General features: G+C 37.9%; 1 protein-coding gene across 1 annotated transcript; it reads left to right on the top strand.

The window, feature by feature from the left end:
* The first annotated feature begins 415 nt into the window (after positions 1-415).
* Positions 416-11250, top strand: LOC138212169 (calpain-1 catalytic subunit-like). The gene is made up of 22 exons (XM_069172459.1): positions 416-455; positions 1114-1368; positions 2397-2466; positions 2550-2668; positions 3025-3158; positions 3256-3430; positions 4136-4210; positions 4354-4439; positions 4763-4837; positions 4964-5124; positions 6013-6170; positions 7304-7315; positions 7398-7606; positions 7723-7762; positions 7929-7997; positions 9096-9153; positions 9243-9304; positions 9835-9903; positions 10034-10112; positions 10612-10728; positions 10929-10981; positions 11181-11250. Exons 2-22 carry the CDS (start codon positions 1132-1134, stop codon positions 11205-11207), a joined length of 2085 nt encoding a protein of 694 aa, XP_069028560.1. The 5' UTR covers positions 416-455; positions 1114-1131; the 3' UTR covers positions 11208-11250.
* Positions 11251-11987: the final 737 nt, after the last annotated feature.

Below are 11987 nucleotides of genomic sequence, written 5' to 3'. Positions count from 1 at the left end.
TTGGTCGACATACAGTCAACTGCACACAGTGCACAGTCAGAGCATTCATACTGTAAGCAGTCAGCGCTGTTAATGTGACATCTTTATTCCTCGACTAATCATTGACAGCCTCTCCACAGCTCTGAGGATGAATGTAAATGTAATAAAAGAGCAAACACTGTGTGGAGTCATAAAATAGGAACTGGCTGCAGTGTCGTTGGGGTGAAAATTATTCTATCATTCTTTCTGTTAGTCATACGGTGACGTGCAGCGAGAAGCGGTGAGAGGATTGAGCTGCACCTGATTACAGGTTTGTTCAAAGGTAGTTTACATATTGGGGTGAGAAACAAGGAAACCACACAAACGCTGGTGGCCTCAGACGTTAACAAGCATAAGAGTGTTGGAGAATCTCCGTTGTCCACTCTGGTCCACCAACCCTCCACCACACGGCACTTTATTTCTCTTCAGCCAGTGAGGTGAGATCATCTTTCTATATTTTAAACTGGTTGATTCAGATATCTCAATGTTATCGTGTTGTAGTTTTATACTGGAAGAGGCTTGTGTTTTGTGATCCTTGGTGGATTTGAGTTTCGACTACATGCATCTTTTGTTGTGAAGATAAACTGTTAGAAATGCTCTTAATATATATATATTTTTTTACACTTGCAGATTAAATAATTGTTCTCTTTTGGACTGCAGGAAATTGAACAGCGTTTATTAGACGGGCTTTTGTACATGTGAGGTGTCTGATACAGACAGGTGACGCATTAAAAAGTAAAACCTGAATGAATGAGTGGACACATAAAATCAAATGCAGATTTTTTTTAATTTAAGTATAAAAATCATATGAAGTTGTTGACACAATATGTTTTATTTGCATTTCATTTGATGCCCATACAACAAAAATACCTTGTATTGTACTGTTTTATCATTTGTCCCGCTCTGAGCATAAATGGGATAAAGTGTGCCATCACCTGACTGATGCTTGTTGTGGGAGAAACACCTACTTGTCCTACTTCCATCGTTACTTTGACCTCAACCCAACACTTTTGTCATTTTCTCAACATTTTCTGACGTTTTTCTTTTTTTACGAGTGTGTTTGTGAGTGGAAATCTTTTCAATCGTTGTGAGCAGAGCCCAAACACAACAGCCATGCCTCCTCCCGGTGTTTGTCTGAACATCATGGAGACTCGTCAAAAGCAAGACGGTTATGGGAGCATCACCAACCCCGACAAGCTCTTCGGCCAAGACTACCAGCAGCTGAAAACGTACTGCCTGAGTGAAGGCATCATGTTCATCGACAACACGTTCCCACCTGACAGGAGCTCCCTGGGCCAGGGCATGCTGGAGCCGTCGGACCTGGCCCGCGTGGTGTGGCTCAGACCAGCGGTGAGTGTTTCCATACAGCTGAGAATAAAAACCGAGCATGTTGCATGATGTAGTTTCAGCATTTTCAACTCGCAGCATCGTTCTGCATTCAAACTCAAGTGCATGACAGGCTTGAGTGAGGTTTGCACATTCTCCCTGTTTTTGCCTCCCACAGTTTAAATACAGTCTCTGGTTGAGTGTCACATTTTGACACATTTGAAATGACAATACTTTCTTTTACACTTTCTTGAATCAGCTCCAGAGATGCTTTCCGGTTTAGATTGACAGTGTCAGTACAAAAATCATCTGTTTTTTGTTTTTTTTTCTTTTCTTGACACAGACAAAAATGCAACTGTGACACATATTTGCATCGGAAAAAAAAAAAATAACAGCAGAAAATAATTTTAAAAATGAATTGTTTCACCACTAATATGTGAAACAGCAACACATAAACAATTTAAGACTGAAATTGAACAGTGTCAAGAGAGAGGTAAGCAATGCTACCGTCATTTTTAAGCTCAGATTTCAGCTTATATGGCTTAAATGACTTGTCGTACCTCAAGTTTCAGACTCTCTAAGTTTATTTACCGGTGGAATAAAGGACGATAAAATCTCTGTGGTCAGATCACCCATGAAATAAACAGAATTATCACCACATAAATATAAATAATGTCTGGTTTGACACAGCTAAGCTCAGTTCATGTCTGTGCTACACGGAAGGCACAGAAGTACAAAGAAGGAATTGTGACTAATATATGAGGGATGGCCGTTGGTTTGCTGAATTCAGATGGTTAAAGCATCATATTTACATCAGCTGAATTAAAAAAAATGCAACGTTTTGCATATTGAACAGAGGATTTATGGATTTTTAAAACTTTTTCTATGACTTGATATCTTGGCCGTTGTTATTAAAATATTATTTTTTTCTGTACACATACAGAATGTAAGTATATGTGCAAGTACTGCATGAGATAAACTGGTAAAGTTTGCACCTGTCTTTTTCATATTTAAAAGGTTTGATTAACTCTTCAGCTCTCTCCCTGTTTTAGAAAATTGCTCCGCATCCATCCTTTATACTTGATGGAGTCTCCAGGTTTGACTTCAATCAGGGACAACTTGGTATGGAAATTTGTTAATTCACAACATGCTACTGTTGAGCCTGCATGATACTTCCTGACAACTCAAATATTTTTTTCTAACAGGAAACTGCTGGTTTCTTGCGTCTCTCGGTGCGTTGACATTCCAGAATCACATCTTCAAACAAGTCGTCCCCCTTGAGCAAGTTTTTGAGGAAGACTACTGCGGACTATTTCACTTCAGGGTAAATATAAAAAATACTGGTTATTATTTTTACCAGGAATATTTTCCGTTTTGAAATCAGACTTTATTTGCATTTTAGCTGAGCTTACAGTGGATGATCGTTCCTCCCGTCATCTACGGTCATGAGGTTTGGGTAGGGACCAAAAGAATGAGCCTGCAAGTGCAAACAGCCAAATGAGCTCCATCTGTGGCCCGTTCCTGTCTGAGTTGTGCGAGCTGTGGTTATTAGAAGCTTCTCTGAGTGCAATCGCCTCGTGAGAATCTACTTTTTTGCTCAAAAAAAGAAAAGATTGACAATGTATTGCCACAGAACTTTAAGTTATCATAGTGTTATGTTCCCTGTTTTTTTTAATGTAGTTCTGGAGGTTTGGGAAGTGGATGGACGTCGTCATCGATGACAAGCTGCCGACACTCAACGGCAGACTAATCTGCGTTCACGCCAAAGACCAAAATGAATTCTGGGCGGCTCTGCTGGAGAAAGCTTATGCCAAGTATGTAAAGGACACTTCTTCTCAGACTGAAGTGAGTTTTCTTTTGTTTTTTTTAATGAAAATATCTGTAAACAAAAATGGATCCCCTTCATCTCAGGGTCTGTGGTTCCTACACCGACATGAAAGCTGGGACTCCTTCAGAGGCGATGATGGACTTCACCGGCGGTGTGCACATGTGTGTCAACCTGTCCAAGCCTCCTCCGGACTTGTGGGAGTTGATGTGCAGAGCTGGTCAATCCAACACACTGATGGGGTGCAGTACACCACCAGGGGTACGTAGAAATATACAACACAGAAGCTACAGTGATCTTGTAAAGTGCTTGTAGAGCCATCAGAAAGATGCTGTCAACTAAAGACAGGTTGGAACTTCAGTTGCATCCTTATGGGCAGAGCAAGTCATGTTGAAATCTTGTGGTGGAATTAAGGCGGGTTAGATGGATAATTGCCAATTTATTGATTTCCTTTTTTTTAGCATAGCACATAGTGTTACAGTAAACAATGAGATATAAGTGTTGTGTGCTTGTAGATGGATTTTGTTCCCTGCACACACACAATGAGACAAAATGTAAAACATACGGTTTTTACACAGTGGTTACCTTTGTTACCTTTGCTGAACACGTCATTAATTAATCAGACATGCCCTATTGAAGTACTGTATGTCCGTTGAAAGACTTTAAAAGGAAGAACACTGTTTAGCTAGTGTGGTATTAACTAACCTTTGTCTTGCATATTAACGGTTGAGAGCCTGAAAGTTATTCAGACACTTTGAGTCAATAAATATTGAATAGGGGTCATAAAAGGACACTGACAATTCACTGCCTTGCACTTTAAAGCCACCAATGCCTGTTTTATCTTGTTTTTTTATATATATATTACCTTGTTCATTGCTATTGAACTGATGAGTTGCCAACTCAATTTTGTTGTATTTTTTACAATGACAATAAACTGCCTTATGCCCTTATGCTGTTGGGTTGCAGGAAAAACGTGATAACAGTGTATTGCCGAATGGATTGGTCGAAGGCCATGCCTACACTCTGACAGGTGTCAAACAGGTAAAGTATTGCACTTGAAACATTTCACATGGAGTCTAACGGCACTCATATAATACTGAAAATAAAATGTATGTATATATATTTGCAACATTTTTACATTCATGGTAATAATGGTCATGTCTCTGGTGATGATTGGTGGCCAGATGATGAGCCGAGGGCAGCTTGTACACCTGGTGCGTGTGTTGAACCCCTGGGGTAAAGGAGAGTGGAACGGAGACTGGAGCGATCGGTGAGAACAACCGTTTACCAAGACATGACTTTAAAACTTAAAGATGAATTTCACAGCTGGAAAGCAAATTATCTTGTAAAACTAGGCCATCTAGGTAGTGAAAAGGTGCAACTGTTTACATTTAAAGTGAGTCCCTTGGCTTAGCCCTGGCTTCTGTGGAGGCGTTGTACATTTTTGAATAGGAATAGAAATGCATCTTCAGTTATTTTGTTTTATTGTGTGTCCCTCTGCTTTAGGACAGATGTTGTAACCTCTCTCTGAATGTTGAAAACTGATGATAAAATGTTGTCCTCTCTCTTTCTCATTGACAAACTGTCAACAAGGTCCTCTCTGTGGCAAACTGTGAGTTCTCAAGACCGTAATATGTGCCTGACAGTGGACAACGATGGAGAGTTTTGGTGAGCAAACTTAGTCACAAATTTAGTTTTTTTTCTTTGTAAATTGTATACTGCACTTAGGCTTTCATATTTTCATCACATCCAGATGAGAAATGAATATCAAAAATTCCACTGTGAATTCAACAGGATGACCCTGGAAGATTTCTGTAAGTTCTACACAGAGCTCGACATCTGCGGCTTGACTCCAGACTTCCTTGATGGAAACTCCTCTGGACACTGGAAGACCTCCATGTATGAAGGCCGATGGGTTGCAGGAACCACCGCTGGAGGCTGCATGAACAACAGAGGTAATCAGATCAGAAAGAAAACCACGTTAGAACTTTAAAGCTCTAGAAAAGGAACCACATTTCAGATGTATATCTAATATAAGTTGAATAGTAATAATAATAATAATCATAAAGACTGATTGTGTTTAGACAAAACCAAGAGATTAACACTGAAGTTATTAGACTTACAGGAAACCCAGATCTCTGTTACCTTTTTATTCATGTGCACACACTGCAGAAAGCTGCAGAATAAAATGCTCCATAGAAAATTACCAAATGAATGCAGAAGGGGAATTCGCTTCAAGAGTCCTGATATTGAACTTATCATGGCAACTGTGCAATATCGTAATTTTAATGATAAAATTACATTCAGTTCTGAGATCCTGAAACAAAACCAACAACTCTTAACATTGCTAACTGGACCAAAGGGACAACAAGCTATTTATTTGTTAACACCATTGCTTTATTCATAATCTGATATGAAAAAATACCTTTATTTTCAAGTAGGCTACGGGCATCCGTGGTTACAAGCAGAACTTTTTTACACTTCCACCATAATTAACTAAATTCGACAACAGAACGTCCGTTCCTCCCGTCTGGTTCTTTGGACTTTAGGCTGTTTGGGGTTTTTGTCTCTGGAAGTTGTCCATCCATAAGCATTATAAGAGCTATTGTTACTGTGAAAGATAAGAAGAGTAAAGCATCATAAACAGTGTCAAGGGCTGCAAGGTAAGATTAGATAAGACTTTACAAGAGCAGTATTTTTCATAGAACCATATTTTCTCAATAACAACACAAACCAGTGATCAACGTCATGCACCAGAACGCTGCGCTCGTATCCACGAGGTTTTGACCTCTTCATTTTTATATCTCATGCAAATAAACCTGATTTCTCTCTTTGTCTTCCAGACAGTTACTGGACTAATCCACAGTACCGAGTTATGGTTTGTGGTGGATCTTCACAGAGAAATGAGGAGAAAAACATGCTGGTGTCTCTCATGCAAAAACATGACAAGAGGAACAGACACATGGTGCAAAACCTCCACATTGGATTCTCTATATTTGAGGTAAATATTACTCTTTGTTGTTTATTATACATTTATACATATTAATGCTGCAGCAAAAGTTTTGTCTGAAAAGAATAAAAACAGCAGAAATCTCTGAACCTTAGTAGAAAGGTTGTCATCAGCTTTGAAGAACAGAAACTGAACATTCAACCAGTGACAGACTCACAGACATGGTGAGTCTTGGTATTATCACAGGACAGAATATGCTGAGTAACTGAAGGATGGACGACCAAATTCAAAATCCGTGCAACCTGTTTGTTGGGTTGCGAGACAGGTTTAAGTAGAAAGACAAGATAAGACTTTATTGATCCCCATGAGGGTTATTTCCTCGTTACAGCAGCATAAAGGAGCAACAAAGGAGTGAATACGTTTTTGTTTTTTTAAATCATAAATTACGGTTGGAATTTCCCATAAGATGGTAAAAAGAGTTGCTGCACATGCACAAATAAAGCAAACTGTCTTACTCTACAGAATATTAATAAAATCAGGAACGTCTTGTCTCAGCGTGATGCAGAAAATGTGTCCCCTTCAGGATGGTTTACTGTAATTCCTTGTTCTCAGGATGTCCAAATTAGTCATTAAAAAAAAAACGGCAGTTGGTCCAAAATGCTGCAGCGAGAGTACCGATTTATTCATTTCTCCTGTTTTTATTGGCTTCCTGTAAAATCTAGAATAGAATTTAATATTTTACTACTGACTTACAAAGCTCCATCTTATCTCAAAGAGCTTATTGAACCACATCATCTGTTTTAACCTTTTATAATTTTATATATGGTGTATATATATATATATATATATATATAATATAAAAAAAATTAAAAACTTTGCACTATTGTTTAGTTAGTTTTAATTTAATTATTCTATTCTATTTTATTTTATTCTATTTTATTGTATATACTGTGCATTTTTATATTTCATATTTTTTTACTGTTATTTTATTTTATTTCCTGTATCTATAAATGCTGCTGTAGCGAAAAAATTTCCCCTTGGGGATTAATAAAGTAACTATCTATCTATCTGATTTTTTTTTTATATGTTTAGGATGTTTTGATATTTTTCAGTTGAATAAACTGAAACGTATTAAATTGAAATAAGTTATTTTTTCCCCCGACATGAACACATTTCCACTGAAGTTGACTGAAAAGGTAAGGAACTATTTTATTCCAAAGTTTTCCATACTTTTAAAAATAATGTAGAAGAACTGAAATATAATATGTATAATTTCAGGATAAGACACAGAGGGGGAAGTTCCCAGCCTCGTTCTTCAGGACCCACGCACCCGTCGTCAAAACGGAGATCTTCCTGAATGCTCGTGAGGTGATGGAGTTCTTTGTGCTGAAGCCGGCTGAATACCTGATCGTGCCGTCCACCTTCGACGCCAACGAGACCGCCTCCTTCATCCTGACCATCCACTCCAGGGCAGAGACCCGCTGCCAGTACGACCACACACACCGTCTGACGCTAAATTATCAAAACTTAATCTGCATATGTGACACGTTACTGCTGTTTTATATAAAGAGAAAATATAATATATATTGTTCTTTCTCCTCAGTGAGAATTCTGGTGACCAAACACACGAGACAGTGAAAAAGGTGAGTAATAAATAATGCATCGTCATTATTGTTGCTGTTCTTTTGATCTTGCCTCTCGTGTTACATTTTACAGTATTATGTGAAATATATTTTGCCGTTGCTTTTAATTTAGTGTATAAATGGCCGCTGGTCTTTTCAGATTTCCCTTTAAATGTTTACATTTCAGCCCAAACAGGTGAAGAATGAACAGGAGGATGAAAATAAGAAATTCATCTTCCGCCAATACTCTGACAAGGTAATTCATATCTTATTGCACTAATGCATATAATTCATATCTTACAGCACTAATTCATATCTTACTGCACTAATGCATATAATTCATATCTTACAGCACTAATTCATATCTTACTGCACTAATGCATATAATTCCTATCTTACTGCACTAATTCCTATCTTACTGCACTAATGCATATAATTCATATCTTACAGCACTAATTCATATCTTACTGCACTAATTCATATAATTAATATCTTACAGCACAAATTCATATATTACTGCACTAATTCATATCTTACAGCACTAATTCATATCTTACTGCACTAATTCATATCTTACTGCACTAATTCATATCTTACTGCACTAATTTATATCTTTGCATGAGCAAAGATCGCATGTAATGTGAAGGGTCAGTTGTAGTGAGAAACCCTCAGAGAATGCAAAACAAAATGAGTCATTGCTTTGATTTTAATGCCGTCAACTTTGGGCAAAGTAAAAATGTATTTATATGGCACATAACTTTACTGTTTCGGGTCTGTGTAATCCCTCTCATTAACTCCTCCTCCCTCGCCTGGTGCCAACCAGGCCCATTTTCATTATGTGAATAATTTTCACCTCATGAATATTCCGGTCTGTCCGCCGTCCATAGAGAATCGTTAGCAGTCGTTCCAGCATGCTGGGCGTCGACCTCGGCTTAATTTTAACCAATCAGAATGCGCCGAAACCTGCTGACAATCTGCCACCGCTGCAACTACCTACAGCGTCCACCAAAGCCTTTTTCCTGAGTACAGCATATTTTTTTATTTATACATTTTTTTTATGAACGCCAGCAGCTTGATGAGGTTCTGGCGCATTCACATTTTTTTTTTTTTTCGTTTTTTTTTTTTCTTTCTCCGGTCAGTGAGAGTTGAAAAATATTAACACTGCACTAACCGTCCAATCACAGGGAAGGAGACAAACGCAGTTAACCACCGAGGAACCACCAGAGTGGCTGATTAAACTTTAATAAGAGTTCAGAGACTGAACCAGACTACTTTTTTTCCCCCGCCCTTTTTTAATTTATCCTGCAAAACACAAAGTTTACCACTGTCTCTATTTTCTCTTTTTTATTTCCAGTTTGAAGAAGTGGATGGTGAGCAGCTCCAGAGGCTTCTGAATGAAAAAATCCTGAAAGGTTCGGACTTTAAAATACTCTTAAGGTGCTAAATGAAAGAACTCAAAGATTTGTATATTGCTGACATGTTTTTACTGCTTTTTTTTTAGGAGACTTGAAATCTGGAGGTTTCAGCATTGATGCCTGTCGCAGCATGGTCGCTCTGATGGATGTATCCTGTTCTGATGACTGGGACATTCCTCAGATTCATACTTTAAGCTGCTTAGGTGCTGCAGAAAAAAAACAAAACATGTCAATTTTAAAGAACAATGCAATGTTTTTTTTGCAAGTTATGTAAACCCATATTTTTAATTGGAAATAGACCAAATAAAACCCAATTATCAATTAAATGTGGGTTTAGATGATTTGGAAATCATGCAGTTATTTACATTTTACACAGTCCCAACCTTTTTTGTGAAACTGGGTTGTACATAAAACATAAGATGAACCAAAACACTATGACCATTAAAACATAATGCCCAGGAGTGAATAACGCCGACTGTCTCAGAACAACGGGTTAAGATTGGATGCAGGAGAAATGATCAGATATAAAGACCAGAGCATATTTAACAAAGGTTGTTTCATAATGCCCAGATGACTGGTTTGAAGCAAAATGCGAGGTTTTTGAGGAGCTGCTACCTAATTGGTAGTTAATGTAAAAGGTCAGGCCAAGACGTGTGGACCTTAACGTTGGTTTAAAAGACATCAATCACAGGCAAACTGAACACTGAGGAATTCCTCCGTCTGTGGAACAAAGTCATGACTTACAAGGTAAAGATAACAAAGACTTTTGGACTTAAAAAAACTGAATTTTTCAATAACTTTGCTGTATAGTATTGTTGTACCATTATTACATGTGAATCTACATGTGGACAGAAAAGATTTTGTTTTCTTTTTCTAGGACCTCTTCTATCGCACTGATGTGTCACGAACAGGAATGCTGTCGCTGAGTGAGCTGAGGAACGCGTTCACAGCTTCAGGTAGACCTGCTCATGGTTCACTTCAATGTTCCCGATGCTCCACGGTGTCCCCACAAGGCTCGCTAAGGCTCATGTGGACTCAATGGGCAACCTATGACCTGGTCCGCTGCTCCACAACCAGGATGGACTCTGTTCGTCCTCCTGAGGTTTTGACCATCAGTCAATCAGCCTTTGTTCCAGTCTAGTCTTCCTTTTTAATAATATCCACCACAACTCCAGTCTGCCCGTCCACAAGCACCATCTCCGATTATCACTGTAGAGGTGCGTCAGCCAAGACTGCCGTTCGATGTCCAGAGATTTCAGCAACTTATCCGTCGCTGGCTGGTAGTTTCTTGTGACGCCTAACCTGAGATTTGAGACTGATGTTGAAATGACGGTCAAACGTTTAAACTTGCATCTTTTGCGAGTGTGAATTACACATGTGAACGACATGGGATTGTGTGTGTGTGTGTGTGTGTGTGTGTGTGTGTGTGTGTGTGTGTGTGTGTGTGTGTGTCAGGCATGAAGGTCAGTGATGACATGCTCAACCTGATGGCTCTGCGCTACGGCGCCTCCTCTGGCCACATGACACTGGAGAACTTCATCAGTCTCGTCCTTCGCTTGGACTGCATGAACAGTGAGTGAAGTGACAAATGATGACCACAGATTTGTAGTTATGAGTCTACGTTTGCTGAGCCTGCCTTGTAAATAACAGAAAATATATTATGTCACACTGGGAAGATTAAAAGGTTTTCATTTAGAGGGAAACCTGTTGAAAAAAATGTTCAAGCTTCTCACATTTTATCTCAAGGTGATAAAGTTTGTGTTGTTCAACAGAAATCTTCAAGCAGTTGTCTGATGGAAAAGCCATGAAACTTCATATGACAGAGGTGATGAAGGACTTTCTATCTTCCTTTTTATTACTTTTCACAAACCACAGCTGTTAATTTAAACTGTGCATATATATATATATATATATATATATATATATATATATATATATATAAATATTACAAATCTTAATGAGACAAACTTTTAGTTTTTAATAGTTGCACCCCATTAATATACTGAATCTCTCTTTATTTTCAGTGGATGTACGTTTCAATGTACACTTAAGCCTGCAGAGAAGATGGACTCACACTCAGTCTAGAAATGCGGGAGAAGATCTTCTGAAATAATGTTTTCTTTTTATTTGTCGAATTGCAAAATTAAAACAAGATTCTACGTTTCTGCAAATGAGCCGTTGACATAAACTTTCCTTTTTATAACTCTCATAAACCTCTGAGATGTCATTCTCTTTCACCATGTTTCCTTCTAATTTCAATCACTTATAATTATTATTGATCTTAATTGTAACAGAGGAACCTCTTGACCTTTATTCACATTTTGTTAGTTTTCTATTATTATTATTATCATCTATATTATTATATTATTTTCTGAAAAACCCTGTACTGCTTATATATAGTTCTTATAACTTTGGTATACATTACATAAGCCTTGGGGATTTACCATTTTTGTTTTTTAAGCATCTTATTCTACATGTAGACAAGTACAATATGTTTTTAATTTGAGTATCTTTAAAAGTAGCCTCTGTTTGTGTCAATGACAACGTGGCACACTATTAGCCTTGAATGCTTTTTAATTAACAGGTCAGCTTTGTCCAAGTTAAGTGGTAGAATTTCTTGCCTTCTTAGTGCATTTGAGACCAACAAAAACCACTCAGCTAAGCAAAGACAGTTCATCAGTACTTGAAGATATGAAGGTCAGTTAGTCCTTGAAATTATCAAGAATTTTAAAAAGTTTCTTTAGGTGCAAACAACATTCTTTTGTAGGTGAAACTGTGCTCAGGTAATGTAACTTTGGTGTCAATAATACAAATGCATTGCTATTGAATTG

Source organism: Embiotoca jacksoni, unplaced genomic scaffold, assembly GCF_022577435.1.
Source record: "Embiotoca jacksoni isolate LCO1_2020_lvr unplaced genomic scaffold, fEmbJac1.0.p SCAF_53, whole genome shotgun sequence".
In the NCBI taxonomy this organism is placed as follows: domain Eukaryota; kingdom Metazoa; phylum Chordata; class Actinopteri; family Embiotocidae; genus Embiotoca; species Embiotoca jacksoni.
The sequence above is the reverse complement of the archived record's forward strand: the minus strand, read 5'-3'. Positions and strand labels throughout refer to the sequence as shown.

What these genes read in the sequence shown, in the direction of transcription:
- LOC138212169 (XM_069172459.1), top strand. Translation starts at nt 1,132, where the DNA reads ATGCCTCCTCCCGGTGTTTGTCTGAACATCATGGAGACTCGTCAAAAG. An exon ending in GCGGACTATTTCACTTCAGG is followed by an intron (nt 2,669 to 3,024) that starts GTAAATATAAAA and finishes TTTTTAATGTAG; the next exon opens with TTCTGGAGGTTTGGGAAGTG. An exon ending in AGGCTGCATGAACAACAGAG is followed by an intron (nt 5,125 to 6,012) that starts GTAATCAGATCA and finishes TTTGTCTTCCAG; the next exon opens with ACAGTTACTGGACTAATCCA.